The sequence below is a fragment of the Lepidochelys olivacea genome, assembly GCF_965140295.1.
Source record: "Lepidochelys olivacea isolate rLepOli2 genome assembly, chromosome: 9".
NCBI classification, from domain to species: Eukaryota; Metazoa; Chordata; order Testudines; family Cheloniidae; genus Lepidochelys; species Lepidochelys olivacea.
Window position 1 is genome coordinate 84,423,932 of NC_140419.1, and position 26,398 is coordinate 84,450,329.

The 26,398-nt window shown below is 42.0% G+C and overlaps 1 protein-coding gene across 2 annotated transcripts in view; it reads left to right on the forward strand.

The window, feature by feature from the left end:
• Positions 1–26,398, forward strand: part of CAPN6 (calpain 6) — an 85,073-nt gene that overhangs the window by 27,857 nt on the left and 30,818 nt on the right. For both annotated transcript variants that reach the window (XM_084640288.1, XM_084640289.1), the window contains exons 3-5: positions 23,342–23,473; positions 24,174–24,382; positions 25,250–25,442. In XM_084640288.1, coding sequence (XP_084496414.1) covers positions 23,342–23,473; positions 24,174–24,382; positions 25,250–25,442 — 534 coding nt within the window. The remainder of the gene's footprint in view (positions 1–23,341; positions 23,474–24,173; positions 24,383–25,249; positions 25,443–26,398) is intronic.

The window sequence follows — 26,398 nt, forward strand, 5'->3', positions numbered from 1 at the left end:
TCCTTACCAATATCCTCCATTCTGATTCCAAACATAATCATCAGATGTGGAGTCAGAAGGGATTCTTCTTCCCCCCATACGCCCACCGACGCCCCATCATGCACAGAATATTGGCAGGCACGGGGAGCAGTGCAGGATGTAGCAGGAGGTTGGGTTTTGGGTACACACCGTTATGCCGGTTTGAATCCAGCGAAAATCCATCACATTTTGAAAGCAGAGTGAACACAATGAACAAAGCATTTTTTTAAATTACATTTTATTTTTATTTTTAGAAAAAAGCAAAGAAAATAAATTTATACTTTCTGCCCCATCAGGGCCAGTTTTGAATCTGATTAATAAGAAGAGTAATGGGAAAACACAACCATTCCAGATGGATAATGCATTAATGTTGTATGGGGAAAGGAATCCAAGGATCATGGAGAAGTTCCTGGAGATACATCAGCAAAAACAGTCATCTTCTCAAAGGGCTTTTGTCTATTTCCAGAGACTTTTTGTTCTTCTTAAGAACGCTCGTTCTCTGTTTTGTCTGGGTTCTGTTCCTTTGTCCCTGTTGGACTGGCCCAGATGATTGGTTAGACTGTGAGCAGAGAACAATGCTCATTGTGCAGAGAATCCAGCAGCTGATGCTGTCCATAGCCAAGATTCAGGCCTCAGAGGGCTACATTCAGCTGTATAAACCTTGCCCACTTCCAATTTTAGACAGGAATCTGCTTTTCAAATTAGAGCTTGGATTCCTTCTACAGACTGTTGCTAAGATAAGCATACTGAAGAGCACAAGTCTCTGGAGTCCAGCCACAAACTCTGAGTTAGTGGAAGCTCTGAAAACCTCATGTAATATTTAGCACAGGCTTCTGCGACAGAGGCTCCCAAGGAAAAGGTCCCCTATTCTTTGCAAACACCTCTCACGTTAGACCTGACAAACTCACTACACCAAACATATATCTTCCAAGATATTTATCTATAAAGAGCAACATGTAAGGTACCCATAAAAAGCTTGTAACTTGTCAAGATTCATAATCATGGTGAGATGTATGCATGGGTATTGTTTAAGGAATGATGTACTTATATAGAAAGTATGCTTGATGGACTTGGAGTAAAAGTTAGTCACCAGGGGATAATGTTTTGGTGATAGCTCATTCAAGCAAGAGAGAGTTGTCACCCTGTCCTGGTTAGTTGGTGATGTAATGCCAGGCTCAATTGTTTAGCCTTGCTCAAACCCAAGACTATCAATGGAAAACTATCAGAGATAACAGCAAGGAAGCCACCTGGAAGTAAAAAAGGAACATTACAACAAGACAGGAGTTTGCCTTGACTATGACTAGAAACAAAAGACTGTTTCAGTGTAATACCAAGGAGGGAGAGGTACTCTGGATCCATTCACAGGAGGAAACCTCTTGTGGAGTGGGAGTGTATTCATGGAAGTTTGGATCCTGGTTCCTGTGAAGGCAGCCAGCTCTGCAACAAGCTGAACTTTCAGGGGAAAACCTACTTTATTAGAGAGGAAAGGTAACTATTAATTGTAGACCCAGGTTTGTTTTATCATTTTGTTTTGTATTGGAACCATTTGTTCCCACCACTCTTGTTTCTTGTTAACTTTTCATTATTATTTAAATAAACCTACTTTTGGTTTATTATAAGTGCTCACAAGAGTGGTGATTTAAGGTAAAACTAGTAAAGTGGGGGCACACTGCTCCTTTCGGGGCAGAAGATCTGGGATTTCTGTGAGTAGCCAGCATCAGGGGCTGGATATCACAGGGGAACGCTTCAAAGGGACTCTGGGACTGGGGTGCAGCTCTTGTTAACCTGCAAGGCAAAGGCAGGGCTGGCATAGCCCAGAGGAGGGTGCTTGAGTGGCTGAAAGGCTGGTGATGTTATGGAGCTTACACCCAGTCGCCGCAGGCAAGATTCTCTGATGCTGCAGGCTGGAGGTAACAAGGTGACTCTCAGTCCTCTGAGAACTGTCACCACTTCCATTTCTGTACCTGTGAAAAGGCCTCTACATCTTCCTGGATTGCACACAGGAGCCCTGCTCCTGCTCATTAGAACTGGCTTCCCAATTTCCAGTCATGCAGCTCCTGTCATGTGTTGAATTAGAAGACACTTATGTCTGATAGAAGTACTATGCCAAACCTAGCACTGGATAGACCTCCCTGTCATCCTCCCTAACACAGAAAATAGGAATGAGCAATGTAACTGGCCTCACACATAGACACCTGTGGAGAGCATAGCTCTTGGGAACTCTGCACTGTTCAATGCCATACTCCTGGGCTGTTTGGTTGAAAAGATTTCCTTTTTCATTCCGGTCCCTTATCAAAGAATTCAGATGCCCAGGTTTTGCCTTGAAAGATGTGGGCAGTGCAATAGGTGTTGAAATAGCTTCAGCTTATTCTCCTAAATTGCACAAGGAATGTTATTTTTACAAAGGCAGAAATCAAACAGGAGGGATTAGGGAGATCAGCTAGATTAGTACAACATTCCAGGAAAGGAAAAGGGAGGCATGGCGTGTGTGTGTTACATTATCAATAAAGCACTTTGGGTGAAATCCTGGCCCCATCTAAATCAATGGGAGATTCTCCATTGCAGCCAGGATTCTGCCCCTTTATGTAAGCAGGGGAATAGTCCCGCTATTGTGGGGAACTTTCCTGACTTCTGCACTACCCCGGTGAAGTGGGGTAGCGAAAGGATCTGAGTCCTCGCTCCCACTTCCTTTACCCAGAGGCCTCCCTGCCCTTGAGGACTCCCCTTCCACTCTCCTGTCTGGCTGAGTCCTCGTAACCCCAACAAGGCTGGGCCCAGGATTCCTGGGGGGCTTGACCCCCAACCTTGCTGGCACCCTTGTTGGTAGCCTCACCAGAGAGACCAAAGACTGAATGAGCAAGAAAAATGAGCTGCTTTTGTTTCCTTAGAGGTGGTCCCTCAACATCCATCCCTCTGTGTACTTTTATGGCTGCCAATAGCATGGTAACTGAGTACTCATGAGCTCCTGTAAGGTAGAGAACTGTAATTACCCAAGCTTGCAGAGGACATCTGTCACAGAACTGGGAATTTGGATGTCCCAAGTTCTAGTCCATTGCCTGAGCTACAATTCCATCCTACCTCTCGCTGCCAAGATACAGGGCAGTGCTGGGAAAACTCACATTACCACTGTCCATTCTTTACTTCTCTGTTGCTATATTCAGGAACCTTTCATGGGGTGTTTAAATTTATTTACACTTGAAGCAAGAACACTATTTTGGAAATGGCAACCTTGTCAGCCGTATGATACATCCAAATCATTCAGGGATGAAATGACAGGCAAAGGCTCGTAAATTACACGCAGGCTCCCCAAGCAGACAGCGCTTCAGATGCCAATATTTTATCATCATCTGTTTTGGCAGTTTTGCCAATTTATGTTCCCCTCCTTCAGACGGGATGGAGACACTTTTCTTTTTTTCTTTTTTTTTTTGGTAGTCTCTGAAGAAAAAGCTAGAAGAAAAGACCTCAGCATCACCTCTAGAAAATAAACACTAGACTTTTGGTTTCCTTAAATGAAAAGTTTAAAATGTCAAGTTTTTGTTTAACTTTTTAATCTCTCTTAAATTAAAAACAGTTTCTCACAGAGTCAGCTTCAGTTTGTCCTGAGGCAAGGACCTGATGAGTATGATGTAGCTATTAGGCTCAGAACAAATGCTGTAAGACTGAAAAATTGAGGGCAAGATCCTCAGCTGGTATAACCCAGTATTTCTTCGTTGACTGCTATGTTGACTCCAACTAAGGACTGAGCCCTAAATGTCTGGCTTCATTCAAGGAAAGTTGTAGGATGAATATGTTATTTGGAAGGAAAAAAACATTGTTCTGTTGACACTTCACCAACAGTTTCAGTGCCCTCTAGAAATGAATTGGAAGGAATGCATTGCACATCTGAGTTTTGTGCCATTCTTAAGTTTGCTTCCATATTTAGAAGTGTCAGGGGCATGGGGGAAAGCTCTGAAGTTTGAGGTTTCAGGAGCCATTATTTTCTAGGCTTTCAAAACTAGTTCAAGTTTTCATACTGTTTTTCCTGTGATTTAAATGCATGTTTCCTTCTAGGGTAATTCAATTTATAAATTAAACAAATAAAGCCACATGTTTTTCTAGCTAACTGGCAGTCTTTTCTGTCCTTTCCAAGCCTCTTAAAAGCTTGTTTAGCACAAGTGAGTTTTCTTTATGTGGCATCTCTTAGAGTTTTATTACCTATTCATTGCAAAGCTTTAAAACACTACTAATTTGCTCCTTCTGAGTTTTGGGGGCATCTGTGAAAATGCAGGTTCCAATAAAATGATTCACAGCAGCAAAAATGTAATGAAAGTTGAGAACAAACTTTATTCCACATTTTCTGCATGTCAGCAAAGCTTTTCATTGTGCATATTTGAGTTTCAAGCTAAGGAAGTTGAGTATTGTCGCTTGGTAGAAATCACATGACATTTCCTCAGGATCCCTGCGCCTACTCTATATTGGTGCAGTAGGTCAGCCCAAACCATCTTGACTTGATCACTTATGTCTGTGTGAGAGGAAGGTTTGTCCTTCTGTAGGCCCCTTTTGTGAAAGAGGGGTTAGTGTGGAGACTTATCCAGAGTGAGCTCTGAATCTATAGACCTTTCCACATTGTTAGTTTCATATCCCTTTTTTCCGATGTTGAAGCCAGTTTTATGTTTTCATATTGTCATAGTGCCCAAAGGCGCCAACATGATTAGAGTCTCATTTTGCTGGGCATCATACAGATAGGAAACCTGGTTCCCGATTTGAAGAGCTTATGATCTAATTTCAGACAAGACACAAGGGAGCACAACAGGGGCAGGGAAACAGTAAGGAGTTCAAGTGGCTACACAGGTTGTTAGCTGTGTGCCCGACTTGATGATTTGACTCGACTTACTGTATTCTGTTATTTTTATTAATGTAGAGTTGCCGAGTTGAGGCTCCTTCACTGAGTGTTTTGGTCTGGAGAGACTTGTTTGTTGCATGCGGTTCTGCGAGGTAACTGCGTGGTTTGCACTGTTGTTTTATGGTCCATGCAGCCCTCAAAGCAGAGCAGGGATCTCAGTTTAGGAGACACAACTGAGCTGACACCACTTGGAAAGTGTAAAATATTTCCTGTTAGCTATGATTCCAAAAGCACCTTGTCGCACCCCATGTCTAGATTTTATGTAGCTCAACAGCAGCTGCATTCGGCTTCTCCTTTATACATTTTAAAAAAACACCATCAGGTCAGAGAGTAGGAGCCGCCCCTTTTTCCCTTTTAGTTTCTGTTGTGACTTTTCCCCTTAACACAACAATAATAGCAAAAAGAAACCACACAGGCACAGTATGGTCTAAATAACCATGTTTACTACATATGTACAATGTGCAAGACCTAGCTGCATATACTCATTCTGCTCAGGTTGGATTCTAAAACCTAGAACACAGTGAGTGCCACTCAAGGGCTCACAGACTATTTAAAGGGATACTACCCAATTCCTGTACACTACAGTTTCCATCAGTTTTATTTTCACAAAAAGAAAAGGAGTACTTGTGGCACCTTAGAGACTAACCAATTTATTTGAGCATAAGCTGTCGTGAGCTACAGCTCACTTCATCGGATGCATACTATGGAAAGTGTAGAAGATCTGTTTATACACACAAAGCATGAAAAAATACCTCCCCCCACCCCACTCTCCTGCTGGTAATAGCTTATCTAAAGTGATCACTCGCCTTACAATGTGTATGATAATCAAGTTGGGCCATTTCCAGTACAAATCCAGGTTTTCTCTCCCCCCACCACCCCACAAACCCACTCTCCTGTTGGTAATAGCTTATCTAAAGTGACCACTCTCCTTACAATGTATATGATAATCAAGGTGGGCCATTTCCAGCACAAATGCAGGGTTTAACAAGAACGACTGGGGGGGGGGTAGGAAAAAACAAGGGGAAATAGGTTACCTTGCATAATGACTTAGCCACTTCCAGTCTCTATTCAAGCCTAAGTTAATTGTATCCAATTTGCAAATGAATTCCAATTCTGTAGTCTCGCTGGAGTCTGGATTTGAAGTATTTTACATTTGGGGACAATGTATACCTTCAAATCAGCGGCACTGCTATGGGTACCCGCATGGCCCCACAGTATGCCAACATTTTTATGGCTGACTTAGAACAACGCTTCCTCAGCTCTCGTCCCCTAACGCCCCTACTCTACTTGTGCTATATTGATGACATCTTCATCATCTGGACCCATGGAAAAGAAGCCCTTGAGGAATTCCACCATGATTTCAACAATTTCCATCCCACTATCAACCTCAGCCTGGTCCAGTCCACACAAGAGATCCCCTTCCTGGACACTACAGTGCTAATAAACGATGGTCACATAAACACCACCCTATACCGGACAGCTACTGACCGCTATTCCTACCTACATGCCTCCAGCTTTCACCCTGACCACACCACACGATCCATTGTCTACAGCCAAGCTCTGCGATACAACCGCATTTGCTCCAACCCCTCAGACAGAGACAAACACCTACAAGATCTCTATCAAGCATTCTTACAACTACAATACCCACCTCCGGAAGTGAAGAAACAGATTGATAGAGCCAGAAGAGTTCCCAGAAGTCACCTACTACAGGACAGGCCTAACAAAGAAAATAACAGAACGCCACTAGCCGTCACCTTCAGCCCCCAACTAAAACCCTTCCAACGCATTATTAAGGATCTACAGCCTATCCTGAAGGATGACCCAACATGCTCACAAATCTTGAGAGACAGACAGCCCCCCAACCTGAAGCAAATACTCACCAGCAACCACACACCACACAACAGAACCACTAACCCAGGAACCTATCCTTGCAACAAAGCCCGTTGCCAACTGTGCCCACATATCTATTCAGGGGGCACCATCACAGGGCCTAATAACATCAGCCACACTATCAGAGGCTCGTTCACCTGCACATCCACCAATGTGATATATGCCATCATGTGCCAGCAATGCCCCTCTGCAATGTACATTGGTCAAACTGGACAGTCTCTACGTAAAAGAATAAATGGACACAAATCAGATGTCAAGAATTATAACATTCATAAACCAGTCGGAGAACACTTCAATCTCTCTGGTCACGCGATTACAGACATGAAAGTTGCGATATTACAACAAAAAAACTTCAAATCCAGACTCCAGCGAGAGACTGCTGAATTGGAATTCATTTGCAAACTGGATACAATTAACTTAGGCTTGAATAGAGACTGGGAGTGGCTAAGTCATTATGCAAGGTAACCTATTTCCCCTTGTTTTTTCCTACCCCCCACCCCAGACGTTCTTGTTAAACCCTGCATTTGTGCTGGAAATGGCCCAACTTGATTATCATACACATTGTAAGGAGAGTGATCACTTTAGATAAGCTATTACCAGCAGGAGAGTGGGGTTGGGGGAGGTATTTTTTCATGCTTTGTGTGTATAAAAAGATCTTCTACACTTTCCACAGTATGCATCCGATGAAGTGAGCTGTAGCTCACGAAAGCTTATGCTCAAATAAATTGGTTAGTTTCTAAGGTGCCACAAGTACTCCTTTTCTTTTCGTGAATACAGACTAACACGGCTGTTACTCTGAAACCAGTTTTATTTTATATATTAAACATATGGCCTGTCTCAACTGCTTGCTTTTTTCTCTGCAATATTTGTGGTAGCCTGCAGTAGAGAAGGTAAGTTTATCTGGTGTTCTTATTTAGACTGTAAGTTCTTCAGTGCAGAGATCATCTCTTAAGTGTATATGTACAGCGCCTAGCACCATGTGTCATAAATATAAAGGGAACGGTAACAACACTTATGTATGCAGTAACATAACTTCCCTCCTGGCCAGAGGTACAGAATCCCCTTACCTGTAAGGGGTTAATCAGTTCAATTAACCTAGTTGGCACCTGACCAGAAGGACCAGTGGAGAAAGAAGATACTTTCAAATCTGGGGCGGGGGAAAGGTTTTGTTTATGTTCTCTTTGGGTGTTCCCTCTCGGGACAAAGAGAGAGACCAAGCAGGTAACCCAGCTCCTACTGAAATGATACATCTAAAATTATAGAAATTGTAAGTAATAGCAAGGAAATGTTTTAGATTATCTTTTGTTTTAGCTTGTGAATTTTCCCTATGCTAAGAGGAGGTTTATTCCTGTTTTTGTAACTTTGAGCCTAGAGGGGAATCCTCTGTGTTTTAAATCTTTTTATACCCTGTAAAATTAACTTCCATCCTGATTTTACAGAGGTGCTTCTTTTACTTTTTTCTTTATAATAAAGTTCTTCTTTTAAGAACCTGATCAATTTTAGTGTCTAAACATAAAGGGTCTGGTCTGTACTTTTATTAAAAGCAATTGGTTGGTATATTATTCTCAAGCCTCCCCAGGAAAGGGGGTGAAGGGGCTTGGGGGGGATACGGCTCCAAGTGGCACTTCCCTGAATGTTTGTTTAAATCACTTGGTGGTGGCAGCAATACCGTCCAAGGACCAGGAAAGGAATTTGTGCCTTGGGGAAGTTTTTAACCTAAGCTGGTGGAATATAAGCTTAGGGAGTCTTTCATGCAGGTCCCCACATCTGTACCCCAGAGTTCAGAGTGGGGAGGAAACCCTGACACCATGGGACCCCGATCTTGGTTGGGGCCTGTACACACTACTGTGGTATCAATAATTAATAATAATGCTGCTGTCTGAGACTTTATTTAAACCTTCATTCCTGTGACTGTGTGCAGGGAATAGGGGCACGGTTGTGATGCTTTGGCTACCCATTAGACATAGCGATAATTGTCTGGGGATTGGGCCTTGATTATTGCTGCTCCTCTGGCATCCAACTCCCTGGGTGGAGCATAGGGTAGGGCACTCAGACAGGTGCAGGGATAAATACATCTCTTTGTGAGCGCTTGTGAAGTATGTCCATTTTGCTGTACTCCTTGTGCACGGCCCAGGGCCACAGACAGCCTCTTTCTTCCATCCTGTGCATTTACCATAATCTCGCAATGCCATCCCTCATCCCAGGTAAAGAATGCCCAAATCTTGGACTCTCTGACCTCTGGTCTCTGTCATAAGCTACACTCGCAACTCCATCGCTGATTCCCTAGCCCATCCTGCTCTGTATGTAAATCACAAGCTTCTCTCTCTCCCATCATGTCTCCTCCCAAAAAGGGAAAATTTCAAACATGGTGGTTGTCTCAATCTTGTTTCTACATGATAGACATTTTCACATGGTCACATGATTTGATGTGTCAGATAGATGTTGCCTGACATTCAGTAAGAGAAAAAATGTAAAATCCACATTGTCACCCAACACATGACATTTTTCACCCTCCATTTCATGGGGCTTTCTCTTCTGACTTTAAGTACATTTTGAACCTATGCTGTTCAAGCAGATTAGAAATTAAGCACAAAAAATTTGCCCATCACCACTTAGAAGAATAAATACTGGTGTCTGAGGTTAGATCCTTAGCTGGTATATATCAGCATAACTGCTTTGGCTGTAATGGAGCTATACTGGTCTACAGTTGACTATCTGGCTTTGTCTCTGAGCTATAGAGTGAAAACTGTGCATGCTCGTGGGGTAGTCTGCATGGCAGATGTGTGGAGTGCACATGAAATTACTTTTGCAGACTTTGAGTTGCAAAATGTGACCTTTATTTGAAAATAATGGCACTGGATGTACTTATATTTTACAAGAGAACAGAATATTTAGCAAACCACAGCATTAATAAAAACAGACGTTTTCTGCTTCGTGAGAGTTAAGACATTTGTGTTGCTGTTTTCTTAGGTTTTCCACTGACATTCTTTGGCAGTGGGGCTCCAAATGAATAAACTGGCTAAGATCTGCTTCAGAAAGTAATTGAATTGTGTGAGGCTCAGGCTAAAAATGACTAATTTTTCTAGGAAGTGGCCTATGTGATGGACAAGAGTGATCCAATTGTTGGTCCCATGTACTATCAACAATGATTTCAGTGTCCTTTGTGGGTTGATAATGTTTTAAGACTTCAGTTGACTGGAATTATTGGTTCTTTTTGCATGTAATTGTGAAATTGCATATGACAAGAAGGGAATTTTATCATGAGCCTGAACTGTTTCTGTAGCAATTAGACACAGGATGAGGATGCAGTATTGGACTCCAGGTCAGGGCTGAGTTTGCGATGTCAAGAACTTATGAGCTCTTCTAGTAAGATTTCAGCTCCAAATGGGGGAGATCACAGGTTATCTTTGCAGATTTCTGTGATCTTCACTGATGGAAATTTTGCAAGGTTAGACACTCTCACTAAAACTCCATCATCTTGGAGAGAAATTTCATGATATTTTAGCCATATCTGAACTGAACACAGAAACTTGTTCACACCTGTTTTTGGAGGATCTGACCTAGAATGAGAAAAATAGGGAAGGTTCCATTCCAAAATTGTGACTGCAGGGAATTATGTTATCTTCTGGGAAATTATGTGCCAAATCCTGTGAGTAATCCCACTGACATCAATAGGAGTATTCATATAATGTCAGCAGGAGCTGTCCCTGTATTGTAGATTTTCAAAATTTCTTTAGCTGTAAATCCACTAAATTTGAAATAACAAGCTGCCTTAACCAGCAACCAGAAGGCTAACTTCTTCTTACTAAGCGTAGTACTGATATTACTGAAACACATACTGATCATTGCTGTCATCCTGGTCACTTCCTACTAAACTACTGGTTCTCCAAGTGGACAACTTGACACTCATCTATATCACCTATGTGTGCTGTAGGACCCTTAGCTGGAGATGTAATTTACATGAACAAAGGGGCTGAAGTATTGCGTCTAATCAGAGTTCAAGTTATTCCTGATGAATCATTACCCACAGTAGTGTGAGTCTAATATGCATCCTGGTCACTGTATTGAGTTTATTTAAACTTCTGAACATTCAGGTATTTTTAACTTGAAGTTTCTTGATCAGTGATGTTGTGCCTATCATTTATTATATAGTCTTTATCTGTTTTCTGACAGCTGAGTGGTGCTGTTCTTTCCTAATCTCAGTGCTGTAGAGTAGACATACTGGTGGAGTGTTTCACAACGGAATTATAAGCCCTAAACTCAGAGGTCTCTTATTTACATCACACTGGGAAAATATTAGACTAAATAGATCCAATAGCTGCATCATGTGAACGTACAGCATCATATACATAATGAACAACTTATTTTTATGACATATCTCTGCAGTGAAAGCTCTTCTAGGACCCTCACAATTCAACCATACAGATAAAACTGACTAAACTTCAACTGAGATAAAATCCATGATCAAGTAAACTTTCCGACAAGGCTGTTCATGGGCTTATTATTCCCAATAAAGCAAAGGTTTCAGTCAATATTTACGTCTGATTGTATCCACTTTACTCTCTTCTTCCAGATCTAAATGGAAACATTCCTGGGGCATGACAGTAGTCATGGGGTTTCAGTCACTTGCAGTTGGTATCAAAGTAAAAAGAAACCTCCAGGAGTGAAATAATAAGTCTGAGGAAGGAGCACCTCAGGATGTCAAGTCGCGTTTCTCTTGATACTGGCCCCGAGTTGCTGTGGAAAGGTCACTGCACAGTTTGGGCCTGATTCTGAAAAGAAGCTGCTTACCCACAACAACTCCTACTAATAGTGGGAGAAATGGGTATTCAGCACCTCTCAGGATCAGGCCTTTATGTCCTTTTCGTTCTTTCTTTCCCTTGTTTGCTTTCAGGAACTCAGTAAAATGACAATAACGATTGGAAGGGAGGGCAAGAGTGAAACATGTGAGACAGTATGAGAGATGAGGATAGGGGAAGGAAAGTAAAAGGAGGGAGAGTACGCGTGAATAGCAACTCTGGCAATAAGAAAAGGAGGACTTGTGGTACCTTAGAGACTAACCAATTTATTAGAGCATAAGCTTTCGTGAGCTACAGCTCACTTCCTCAGATGCATATCGTGGAAACTGCAGCAGGCTTTATATATACACAGAGAATATGAAACAATACCTATTCCCACCCCACTGTCCTGCTGGTAATAGCTTATCTAAAGTGATTTCCAGCACAAATCCAGGTTTTCTCACCCTCCACCCCCCCACACAAATTCACTCTCCTGCTGGTGATAGCCCATCCAAAGTGACAACTCTTTACACAATGTGCATGACAATCAAGCTGGGCTATTTCCTGCATAAATCCAGGTTCTCACATCCCCCCCACCCCCATACACACACAAACTCACTCTCCTGCTGGTAATAGCTCATCCAAACTGACCACTCTTCAAGTTAAAATCCAAGTTAAACCAGAACATCTGGGGGGGGGGGGGGTAGGAAAAAACAAGAGGAAACAGGCTACCTTGCATAATGACTTAGCCACTCCAAGTCTCTATTTAAGCCTAAATTAATAGTATCCAATTTGCAAATGAATTCCAATTCAGCAGTTTCTCGCTGGAGTCTGGATTTGAAGTTTTTTTGTTTTAAGATAGCGACCTTCATGTCTGTGATCGCGTGACCAGAGAGATTGAAGTGTTCTCCGACTGGTTTATGAATGTTACAATTCTTGACATCTGATTTGTGTCCATTTATTCTTTTACGTAGAGACTGTCCAGTTTGACCAATGTACATGGCAGAGGGGCATTGCTGGCACATGATGGCATATATCACATTGGTGGATGTGCAGGTGAATGAGCCTCTGATAGTGTGGCTGATGTTATTAGGCAATGAAACTCTGGCAATGAAAAGAGAGGTTAATGGTTTGTTAATCAGCCTTGGGTTTTGCATACCACATCATTAAACCTTGAGACAATACTCTAGGCAAAATCAGAGTGGTTCTCAAGGTGAGAGAAAACTGCATGCTGATTGGCTGGCTGATGAGGAAATCGCAATTTACCTTTTATTCTAGCTTTGAAATCTACTGTCTGTTGCGGTCAGAGAAGCTTGCTCCATTTCATCACTCAGAGCCTAAGAAACTCTTCCCAGGTGCTGATAATTTCTTTGTGGTTAAATGAACAGCATCCTGAGCACAGTTTTAAAGGTTGTTATAGAAATACAAACTGCTGTTGATTTCCAAAGAGTGAATGAAGCCCAGAGACATCATCGGTAGCTGCTCTCTGTTTATAACAGATTAGCCACAGTGATATTTGATCCGCTGAGTCATAAGCTTCTAGTACCAGAACCAGAGTTAAAGAGGGTGCATGGTGTTATTGATGTTACATTTTTAAAGCTGAGTATTCAGACCCGTAGGCAAGCAAGCAGTGGGATTCCTTAAACTGGCCTAGTCAGTTGCACAGATTGTCTGACATACACATGTCACACTGATTTGATTCTGTCTGTTATCCACTGCAATATTTGTAATAGTTCCTTAGCAACGTTTTCTATCAGTTATGCTCCCTAGTTGTAAAACAGCTACAGTAGTATCAGAAACAACGCTTACATGGTTCAAAGTGTTCATCCTCACACAGTAATATTGTGCTGGTTTAATATTTATTTGCAGTCAGAAGGGACTACATCATGCTGTAGTTCTTCATTCTCATGGCGGCAACTCAAGCCCATGCTGGGGCAATGAATGACATGAGTTAATCTCAACACAGAGGCCTACCCTAGATAAATGCGGACCGGACAATGGATTCCCAGGATGGCTGTAGCCTTGAGCTACAGTTGTGGGTTCTGATGGGGTTCTGATGGTCCAGCAGCACTGATTACAATTCCCTATAACGTATCTGGTGTATCGACAACAGATAGCAGAAACTACTACTCTCATTTCTACATTATACCCTTTCCCAGGATGAATGTCCAGACCAAAATTTAAGGGTGTGATTCACAACCCATTGAAATCCATGTGAGACTTAATGGAAAGACTCTATTGACTTCAGCTGACTTTGGCTCAAGTCCCGAAAGAGCCAACCTGTATTATCTGGTACCAAACTTATGTCTTTTATTAGTATTTTGTAAATAATATAAACTGAGATTTATCTTGACCCATCCAGCCTCAGCTACCTTTGCATATGTTAAAACGGTTTACCTGATTTGGTTTCAAAATGTAATGTTAAAGGTATTCTAAAACACTGAACTACACTTAACAAGCTTTTGTTTATGGTTTATTGATGGGGATGTCAGGGGAGAACTTGTAACCTTTTAATCCTTGTGATGTCAAGCAAGAATGCTGTCTAGAGCAATGAAATTGCATGGATTCATTTAGAATTCAGCCAGAAACCAAGACAGACTACTTATACTCTGTGGCTCAAAAAAAAAAAAAGATTTAGTTATGCAAGCAAAGTTAGAGGGGACATCCCCAGGTGTCTGGTAAAGGTGTCTGATATAATTTGGAGTGGGTAGGGAAAACCAATATCTGGAGAAGAGCATGAAGGATTTTATGTCCTCAAGAAGAGCATGTGGGATAAATATTTGATGTAATAAATATTACTGTCTAGACTGAAACAAAATCCCGCTGGAAGCAGGATGGGGAAAGCAGAACTTTCAGGGCTTTCTTGTAGAAGAGGGCTCCTTTACAGCGGTGGGTAAGCAATTTTTTTGCTCTGTGCTTTTTAATTGCACTATGTGTGCCATGTGTTGTCATTAATTTGTGTCATAAGGAAGGGGAAAAGGAGAAAAAGGACACATCTTGTAATCTCATCGAATCCAGCAGCATTTACAATCATATGTAACTTCAGGCACAATGAGCCTCTCTTGTGCCCACAGCATCACTCACCTTCACAAGGGGCGGGCGGAGAGGGGAACATGAGCTTTCAGCCAACACAAACCATCCCTTTCATCACTTTCCACCCTGAGAATGTCTCTGAGAAGACTTGACAGAATTTCTGCCAGGCACTGGCCATCCAGGGTACAACTACACTGGTGAAAATCAGAGTTCACTAAAATCCACCAAACTTTTCTGTTGTAAACAGCTGATTCCCATGCTTGCCATGAACACAGCCACCATGCTGTGTCCCGATGCCAACCCCCTGAGACCTTTCAAAATGTCAGACTGGACAAAACCTGGAGAAACCAAGCCCATAGGCCATATGGTGCTTATTGACATAAGGGTAGAACAGCTAATTCCTCAGCCAATGAGACAAGAGTTCACACAGCTAAACCTGGGAATTATTTATTCCATACTAGGATGATGTTGAATATCTCACTGTTATGAAGAATTGTGCAAGACGACTTCCACTTTTTTTATTTGTTTCTTTGTTTGTTTTTCTCCCATCTTATGAAACCAGTCCAAGAATTTGTTCGAAAAGCATGTTTTCAGAAAGCAGTATAATCCATAACTGCTAGATCAGGGATCACCAACCTTTGGTCCGCGGCCCACCAGGGTAAGCCCTGTGGTGGGCCAGACCGGGTTGTTTACCTGCTGCGTCTGCAGGTTTGGCTGATCGCAGCTCCCATTGGCCTGGAACAGCGAACCGCGGCCAGTGGGATCTGCCATTGGCCGAACCAACAGATGAGGCAGGTAAACAAACTGGCTCAGCCCGCCAGGGTGCTTACCCTGGCGGGCCGAGTGCCAAAGGTTTCCGATCCCTGTGATAAGGCATCAAAATTTTCTGCATGGCATTTTCATCTTCAAGATTCTGCTATTTAATCAGTGCATTGAAATCATATATGCCATAATGTATTAAATTCATTAACTACCCAGGATCAGAAGGTGAACCTCTTTATTTCTGTTGGTGAGAAGTTATTCACAAAGAGTCCAATTGATTTCACTGCTTGCGTTATAAGTGTTCACCAGGCTGAATAAGGGCTCCATCATCCATCAAGCCCCCAAAACTGTGTAGTGTCCAAGATGATACTTGCTTTTTGACAGAGCAATACCCTTCCAAAACCCCATAGAAACAACATTTTAGAAGAGAATATTTTGGATGAGAGCCGGTCAGAAAATGGTCTGTTTTAATGTGGGAAAATGTTAACTTTTTGTCCAAAAATTAAAAGTTGAAAATATTCTTCCAAAACCCAAGAATCGTGGGTCCAAAACTTCCGGTTTAAAACAGAACATTTTGATTTGAAAATTGTGTCATGGTGACTCGTGGGAGTTGTAGCTTGGATTCCTCATGCCTGTATTCTCTTCCATAGCCTGGCTACATCTCCCATGATATACAAAGGTCTCCCACTCTTGCTGAGCCACAGTGGTCTATCATGAGAGGCCCTGGCCATGATACATGTGGGAGATATAATCTGGCTGGGGAACCTGGCCGATAGAGGAGAATGGGGGCATGAGGACCTGAACTACAACTCCCATGAGGCACTATTTCCACACAAAAATCTTTTTTTTGGTTTTGGCTAGAAGTTTTCAGGTGTTCAGTTTTTCAACAAAAAGTCTAAATTTTTGGGTGCAAAACAACCACTTTCCGTGAAAAATATCATTTTGTCAAAAACACAATTTTCCATCAAAAAACTATTCTGTAGAAATTTTTTGACCAGCCCTACTGTAGATGGATTGCAGTTCACTAGGTCATGGTTGTATCTCCTTTCTTGATTGAAGGATATTGGGATGGATACCTGGCAAGTCATTGCTGGTGGTCTGAAAATTAGTTGACAAGGTTCTAATGGACAAATAGCTAGCACACTAAGAGTACCATCTTTATGTGTCAGTCCACCAGAAACATAAGAGAAATTGTAATACATATAATAGAAAACTTTCTTCCTCTGAAGGAAGAAGACAGAAAGAACTAAAGGCCACAGCAAGTCAGTACTTTACTCCTCATAAAGGCAGCCTTTATCTAAAATGAATCCTTGACCTATCACAATATTTCACAGTAATGATCCAAATCACTGTGGCCTAAAATAATGTAAGTAGCACAGTGCTTGGGGCCAGGGGTCTAGAATACTGTATCTTTCTAGAAGGGGGCTGGAGGCTAGAGAATCTCACGGGTCTTTTTCCAGGTCTACATGGCAGAAGGTTCCCAAAACCATAACTACCTCATTGCTTATTGGTGAGGTTCAATGGGAGGTCAGCCTTTCAGAAAATCAGCTGTAATATTTCCAGCAAATGACAGCACTCTCGATGAGAACTGCACCAGAGCTCTAAGGATCAGGAGGAAAATGGTGCCAGACAAAAAACCATACCACATTTCACAGTATCTTTTTTTCCCTCGAAACACTGACTTCGAACCCCCCCGAAATGTGTGTTGTGGAGCCTGTGTGATGCTCAGGCTGGTGGGCCTTATGCAGCTTTAGTCATTGTTAGCCCCAAAAATAAAAACAAAAAAGATTTATATAAAAATGTTTGTGATGCATTTAACTTTGCAGAGTGATTTAGAGGAGACAAAAAAAAAAAAGTGTTGCTTAATCTCCAAATAATACAGGCTCCTAAAGTGCAGTGCCAGAGGTATGATCAACAACGCACAAAACTGGCATGTTCTTCTTCCCCTTGGATTAGCTTGCGTACATTTAGTTGGGTTTCTGTTTTTAAAATTAATGAGCTATGCTCCACTCCAGGTATGGATGGGATTGTGGGGGCAGGGGTGAAGGGAGGATAGAAACTGGCCAGTGTATAAACAGCAGACTGAGAACTAGATCCTGATCTCGCTTATTTACACTGGGGAAACACCACTGATTTCAGTAGTTACTTCCTGATTTACACAGGGGTGAGTGAGATTATGACTGGGTCCTATATCCCGAATGAAGGTCCATCGGAGCACACTACCCTTTCCTGTAACTCACTAGTTGTTTTACATTCTAACGGCAATTACAAGCTAATAGCAAGACCTATTGCACATGATTATTAAGACTTCTCTTTATTCATTCCATAGGAATGGCAGCCAGGCTGCATACTGTACAAAGAGCCATCTCAGACATAACATTTTGAAAGGATTTTTTGTGAATGTTTGAGTGTCTGGCACAGTTGAACTGATCTTTTTTATTATTAAATGTCATTGCTTTGACGCCCAGCCCAAAATGGAGGAGGACTTGTAAATGTGCCCGCACAGCTGGGAGCTATTATGGGACAGACAGTCTCCCCTACCTCTCAAACCACACAAACAGCCCAGCAACTGTGTTCTCCCCCTGCCTCCTTTTTGATGTTGTTGCTTCTTAACCAGTGGGTAAGCTATAGCCGAGGGTGAACTTTCCCATCTGCTTTCTCAATAGCAGGAAGGAGGAATTACCACAGCGGCCACCATGCCCCAGTGCCCATTGAAGTAGGGCCAGTGTGAAGAGGGGCCTGGAGGAGAGCGTGATGCAGATCTGTGCTGAGCATTGTCTCTCAGACTCCCCCTGCCTTGTGCAAAATGGACTGCCTGGGGCAGGTACTTCACACACCATGCAGATCTCATGGACCCAGGGTAGGCCACAGATCCCAGATGTCTTATGAGCAGACAAAGATGTCTCACTTTTAGACCTTTAAGGCTGGGATTTCCAAAGGATGCTTAGGGAGTTACACACGCAAACCCTACTGGGAATTCAGTGGGAGCTGGGCACCTGGCTTCTTTTGAAAATCCCAGCTTTAATCACTGCCCTTGCTTTTTCTTTTTCCCCTCTCCCTGAAGCACTCTCCCTTCCATCCCCACCCACTCCACCACCCTCTCTTCAGCTCTACGATCGCCAGCTCTGAAGCACTTCCTCACAGATCAAGTCCTGCCCAGCCCCAGGTCTCTGTAGCCTCTCAGAATGCTTTACAGTGTGGTTTCAATGGCTCTGCTCTGAACAGTGTAGTGAATACATTAGTCTTAGGTGTGGCAGAATTCAATTTTTGATCATTTTGATGGATAATATCGACATCTCTTCTAAAGCCTTTTTATCAATTATCTATTTAAATGTTTGCAGTTGTGGGATATGGGGGTGTCAGAATGGGGGGAATCAGACAATAATTTTTTTAAAGATAGGAGATGATGAGATTCAAAAAGTCAACACTTTATAACCTTAAAACGTAAATTGTCACTATCACATGTCAGAATAGACATACTAAATATTCTGAAATCAGACTCTAATAAGTTTTCAAGCAGCATTTTTCTTACTTTGTCTATCTGTAAATTTTGCTTATCATAGATGGAAATATTTTTCTGTCAGTTAGCACGTGTATGTTGAAATCGATGTTTACCAACATCCACTGATAAAAATCTAATCCTTCCAAGTCTAACTAAGCTTGTTCTCCCCAACTAATGCCAAGGTCATAATGTTACTTTATGGCTGCTGGTAATGTTTAGACCAAGAAACATTTTTACAGGTAAATGGAGCCCTTTACTTAAGCTAAGCTCCTCTAAAGTCCATTACTTCTAATAGTGTGAACCACCCGAACCACTGCCAGAGGATAACAGATTGTCTCTTCTACCTGCCCATTCACAATTAATTACACATTTTGCAAACAACCTTCTAGACTGGAATTAGTCTCCCAATAGTGTCTAATTCTCTATTGTGATTTTCGCCACAAGTAATATCAGTCCTTCATCATCTATAAAGAATTCCATTACAGAGAGATGTACAAACCATTTGATGACTCAGATTGAAACTAGTAAATCTCTGACCTTTTACCAGTTATATCTGGGATTTCTCAAGAAATGTTTTCTTCAGGGGAAAAAAAAACCCAATCCACATAAATCCAATTCACCCACCACTCAAACCCTTTCCCAGCAGCTTGTGAAGTCCCAGCCTACAGCCTGTCGATCCCAAGCAGAAGAAAATCTATAATATATACCAGCTAAAATTGTAGTTTGTGTTATGTTTCAGGTACAGTAATGAGCTCTACCATATTGACCTTCTCAGTATTCTGTGAACTTGCTTATTAGCCAGTTCATTTATTATCTTCACTGTTTCACAGCTCGCCAGCTTTCAGAAAGGGCCATACCAATTAAAGTAGGACAAAGGGGTTCAGTGAGCCACTTTCTTTCTCACAGTATCAGTGTGCGAGTGACATTAAATTACAGATATATCACTCAGGGTTATAAGAATGGGAAATGGCACAAGCAGAATCGAATTACCTGAATAAAAGTCTTGTATGAAAATAGGGACATCATTATTTTCAGGGGCATCTCAAGCAGCTATAACCTCTTGCCTCCTTTTCAGACTCCATGCAGACTCCATACAGGTGGCAATTATAATTCTACACATAATGCAGATATGTGTAACTGAAGAACTACTGGGAGAACTGAGCTTTCTAAGGCTGAACTCTCTGAACATACAAGCAAAATACCCAAATATTTTCTTCCTGTATTATTTATAGTAATGAGGTTACAAATTGACTGAGAAGAACAATAAGGGACAAACAGAGCATCATATATAAAAGAGGGTTTCCTGCAAATATCTGGGCCCAGATTCTGTTCTCACCCGCTCCAGTTTTATACCAGAGTATTTCCACTGATTTCAGTGGATTTGCACCTAAATAACAGGTATGGGATCAGAAGAGGCCCCTGGGAGCCCTAAGAAACAGCATTATCAAAAGCCTGATAATCATGATAGTTGCAATATAGAGATCTGACTCTCTCAAAGGAAATCTGGATTAGATGGAGCAATGGTTTCCTACACTATCAATTCCTCCTGATACACTGCAAAAACAATGAAAAAAAGGAAACAGTATATGTTTGGAATTAAACAAACACGTAGGAGTTTTTTGTTTGCCTCATCTAAACCCAGATACTATGGTCTTGGGTGCTATTCCAATGTCTGTGATTAATAATAAGGAAAATATACATCACATCATTTGCTTTTACTAGTTGTTTAGCTTCAAATATTTCAGACATGCTAAATATTTTAGTAGGTAAAAATGCGTCAAGCAGGATCTTGAAAAAAATTATGCAGCTGCAATAGAAACAAGGAAGCAGTGCCAATCAACTCTTCAGCCCAGTGTTTACTTTCGGTCATAGTGGTCAGTTCCCTCTAATCATATCCACATGCTTGGCTTTTTGACACAAGCTGCTTTGGGACTGTACATAAGCGTATACGAGACACTTGACAAACGTTTATGTAACAATCCCCTCAATAGTTTAATATGGCTATTTTTGGCAAGGAGAACAAATAAGATTAATTTTCTGTTTGGACATGTCAAATATGGGTGTGCTTAATTTCTTTCAAAAATATGTTTTCTTGGCTTCCTAAAGAAACAACAACAAAAATGTTTGGACTACTTTGTTCCTGAGAACAAATCCACCCCATATTAATTATGCCAATGACAACATTTCAACAGGAAAAACAAACTAGAAAATATTACTGCCCGTGTTACTTAAAAGTCCAGCAAAAGATAATCTAGAGATTTATCCTCATTGGGTTTGGAATGTTTACCACCATTGCAAAGAAAAGGCCAGATCTTCAGGTGGTCTAAATCATAGCAAGAAGCTGAAGTTCCTGCCCTCATTCCCTGTGTTAAAGCTCTTGTACATTCCAGCTAAACATAATGAATCTGTCAATCGTGCAGGTAAGTAATCTGTGCCTAGCGGACACCAGCAATACCAGATTTTCCATGTACTTTCTCTTACTCAAAGTTTCTTGTAAAATTTTTAATTCATGAAGTCTACGTGTAAGAATTACTGACAGAAGAGTAGAGCACTGAATAATGATCAGTTGCCTGTGTCTCCCAATGCTCAACAATTCTCCCAAGAAATGCTGTTAAATGATTAAAATAGTATTGGGGTAAAAAACCCAAACCCAATACCCTTTTTTAAAAAGAATCCCTCCCTCCACCGCTACCCGCTCCATCTCCCACACTCGTCCCTGCCACCACCTCTGCCCCGTCATGCCACCATTCCCACTCTTACTGCCATCCCTCTCTGCCCCCCACTTCTCTTGCGGTCTCTAGAATGCAGTTCAGCGGGTACTGAAATGTGAATTCCAGGTTACCAAGCACACCAAACTTCCAAGGTGCTGCTAGCTGTGTTATCTCTGGGAACGTGGGGCTGGAGTTGCATAGACACCAATAACTGAGCACCGTGTGTCGATGCTGTCTGAGTTCAGAAGAGCTACTTTCCTGAGGCGTGCGAGATGAGTGGTCAGTAACGCTAACAAAGCCAGCACTCTCAAAAAGCTCTGTTCCTTCAGCCCCCTGGGCTTGTTGAACACTTGCAGCTGCATGCTTAGAGCCATCGGGCTAAGTCCTCAAAGGCTCTTAGGTGCCCATTAATTTCATGGGCAGTTTGGTGCCTAAATAACTTTGGAAAACCTCTGGGGGAGGCAAATTAAAGCCAATGTGGACAACAAGGCTCATGTTTTCACCTCTGGAGGTCCCCGGTTCAAACCCTGAGGTATCAGTCATGATGGAGGCCCTTGACAGAGGCAGTAGGATGATAGCATTCCGGTGTGAGGGGCAGTCATTTCCTGCCACTTCCTCTTTTGACCCCTTCACTCCACCCAAGCCTACCCCTCCCTTCTTTTCTTTCTCCCAACCTTGTCTTTGTAGCAAGTTCCCTGCTCCTGGGTGCCGAGTGATCACTCCCCTCTCATTCATGTCTTTCCTCAAAATGCACTGTCAGATGTTACCCTCCATCATTCTGTACATCCATTCATACTGTATGAAAAGCTAGAAACTCCGGCAAAAATGTTCAAATATGGGTGCCTAAATTAGGCAATTAAACCTATATTTAGGCATGTAACTGGGTGTCCTGACATTCAGAGAGGCAGAGTACCTGTACTCCTCTTTGACTTCAGGGAGAACTGCAGCTGCTCAGTACTTATGAAAATCAAGCCGCTTATTTAGGTGAATGGAACTAGGAATTGGACTTGCACGGCACAGGGGCCCTCCCACGCTGATCCTTCTGGAAGACCCATCCCTCCCTATGGATTTCAGTGCCTAACTTTAAGCTTCCAAGTTTGAACATAAACAAATAAAATAATAGTTTAAATGCTGTAAACTGGTTGGGGCCATCAGAGAAGTGTGGCTGTGGTGTGCAACTGAGAACTGCTCCATTCAACTCTTGGCTGCAATTACGATGTATGTGTCATCCCTGAAAAGGTTCCTGTGTATAAGCACAGCTTTCACAAGCAGCCATGTTGCGACTGCTGCCCGTTAATGCTAATGTGCTCCTGCTAGAGGGTACTTTGGAACCATGGAGAACTAAAATTGTTTCTCTCCAGCCTGCTCCTGCAATTTCAATGTGACTCAGGGGTAGTCTACATGGGAGACTCTGGAAAGTTAAGGTGAATCAATGAAAGGTGTGAAGTTAATGCACATAAGGTAAAGCACATTGAACCCTCACGTGGATGCTCTCGTTCAGGACTAAAATGGCCTTAGTGTACGGTAGCTTAATCCTCCTCCATGCTACAGCAAACTAAGTCATTTTGCTCTTAAATCAGATCATCCACATGCAGGTTTAATGTGCATTAATGTTGCACCTTTCACTGATTCACCTTAGCTTTCCTGAATGTCCCTGTGTAGACCAGCCCTTAGTTCTGCCAGTTCTGTTTCTAACTCCCCACTGGGCTCTTAAATACTTTTGCTCCCAAGTGTACCAGTAACTTCTCTTTTGTTCTGTAAGGAGCTCTGTGAAGACCCACACCTGTTTGTGAATGGAATCAGTGCCCATGACTTGCACCAAGGGAAGCTCGGGAACTGCTGGTTTGTGGCAGCTTGCTCCTGCTTGGCTCTTCGGGAGAATCTCTGGCAAAGGGTATGTGACCCAATATGCTTGGTGCTTGACATCATAAAGCCTGTCCCCAAAGAAGAGCTGAGTGCCCTGAGCCAAGGTGTCCTGCATCCAAAATCACTGTCCATACAAAACCTGCTCATTTTCCTTCCTGTCAGTGTTAATTTAGTGTAACCCATGATCCACACCTCCTCTCCCTTCCCTTCAGGAAGAATATACAGCTGGGGAGTAGCAGGCACTTGAGGTTCAAATTTTCATTAGCTGCTCATTTTTATATGCCGTCTGCCTCACCAGTTGCTGCTCCCACGGCTTGTTATTATGTGTCTTGCCTGGAGGACAAGAAAGCAACTCTCTACTGAGCTGATTTCCCCCATACCCTCATTGGTATCAGGCAGAGGATGTTGCAGAAACAGGGACCACCTGCACCGTGATGCTTCTATCAGTCACTGCAAATATCACCCCAGTGCCATGTAGCCTCCCTCAAGATATGTTTTCATTCTCCGCATGGATTGCACCAAATGCAACTTTAGGTACTTTGGGACCAAATTCACTACTGGTGTAGGTGGGTGCAATTATCTGTGATTTCAGTTTAAGATCTTCAGAGGCTGATGGGGCTACCAGAGCCATGCCCTTTGTGGTATCTGCCAAGGAACCAGAGCAAGCCACCCCCTGATTAGGTCTCATTTGTTGTGTATGGTGAACTGTGCTTTTCTTCATTTCTCAGGTGATTCCAAACTTTAAGGAACAAGAATGGGATTCAAAGAGACCCCAGAAATATGCTGGGATTTTTCACTTCCAGTTCTGGTATTTTGGACAGTGGACCGACGTGGTCATAGATGACAGATTGCCAACAATTAATGGGGAGCTGATCTACTGCCATTCCAACATGGAGAATGAATTCTGGAGCGCACTACTGGAGAAAGCTTATGCAAAGTATGAATTAGCTGAATGTCCTTTAAGTGATTTCAGCTACACATAAAAATCCACCTTATCATTTCAGATGCTACTGATTTCCTCTCTCACCCCTATCATATTTCCCCAGGTTACTTCCCAATTACTGCTGCTCTTGGAGAATATGTAGCTTTGAGACTGACTCCAGGACCCTTCATTAAACCATTCCCAAGAGCAGAGCTGGTCAAAATCAGACTTCTCATTATTGTGAAACATTTCAAACTTAAAAAATCATCCCAATTCTGGACAAAAAGCCAACATTTCAATTTTGTATTTTTTTTGCAAAACAAAATTCTGGAAAAATTATTTCAGGGTCAAAACATTTCATTTTAATAAATTCAAAATGTTTCATTTTGATCTTTTTTTTTTTTTTTACATTTTGAAATGAAAAGTTCCTTTAAATGAAAAATCAAACCCTTTTATTCTGAAAACATGAAAATTGGACATGGCAACATTTAAAAAAAATCCACATTTTTTGTTGAAATTGATCCAATTTGGGGGGAAAATCAAAACAGCATTTTCACACAGAAAATCGTTGTAACAAAAATATTCTGACCAGCTCTAGCCAGGAGGTGCTCCTAAGGCAGTGATCTCCTTCCCATGCTTCTTACAAAAATCATGTTTCCCCTTCATTACATCTAAAGCTAGCAGTTCAGAGACCAGGAATCTTAGGGATGCTCTCAGGTCTATTGCATAGCAGTGTAACAAAGCTTTCTTCCCAGTTCCCTGCTGTTCAGACAAACTTGTGATCCTTTTTCTTGGTGGTCTCAAATATTACACAGAAATAATCCGATTTGGCTTGGTTTTAACAGCCAGAAAATGAGTCAATTTGTTCCATCTTACCTCTAGGCTGGCTGAGTCTTATGAAGCCCTGGATGGAGGCACTGCTGCAGATGCAATTATTGATTTCACTGGAGCAGTGGCAGAATCCATTGACCTGGTCAAGGGCAAATATTGTGAAAATATTTCTGAGCAAATGAAGCTGTTTGAAGACTTGCTGAAAGTACATAAAAGAGGCGGGTTAATCAGCTGTTCCATCACGGTATGTGTGCAGACTTTGATATACAATGGTTTATTCTGATTTTTCTTGCCTGGAAAAACGATCTTAACATAAATATATTCAGCATATCCTTAATTTGGATTTTGAAAAGGTGGTTTGTAGAAAGCTAATGACTTGGCAATGCTGTCAGCCAAGAACAATTCCCTAAGCCACCGGCTATAATTCAGGAAACCACAGTCACGTGCCCCGCCATTGACCTTTCTGAATGGAGAAAGGTACCCAATTTGTAACTTGAGCAGAGATGAACAAATTTAGAGTATACTCACTTCCAACCAAGGAGGCTGGCACCATGTCCCCTTAAGACATTTAACTTCTTGCTGAAACCTGTTTACAGAATCACTTTTCCAAGCACTGAGCTGCTAATTCTTCTTCCTGCTGGTGGTGACAGGGCCATCTTTGTGTCAATATAGTACCGGAGCTGAGTGGAAGTGGTGAGCTCATCCAGCTGTTCAGAGCAGGAACGTGGGCTTCATGTTTCTCACTAAAGCTTCTGGTGAAATAAAAACCACTGTGAATACTTGCAGTCTAAGACTATCCTATACATATTTACATAGCACCCAAAGTGGGCTGGATGCTTTACAAGAGAGCAAAGAGACATGCTCCCTGCCCCAAGGAGCTACCAGCAGGGTTGTGAAAAGTGCTAGTCACTGGCCTACCTCTGCTCCCCAAAAGCCCATGCTAAAGCTCCCATTGACTTCAGTGGAAGCAGGGTTAGACCAATGCTGAAAGCCATTGAAAATCCCACCTTAAATGAAGATGACATCACAAGTGAAGGGAAAACAAACTGCTCACCATGCATTTTTGGATTTTCTGTGAATTTATTTTAAAATTATTTAGAAACTGAGTTTACTTATTTTCTGGACAGGAGCCCCGGGGAAGGGTGTGAAAGGGAGAGGGGATAATTCCATAAGATCAAACAGGGCAGAGTTAAGGTTCTA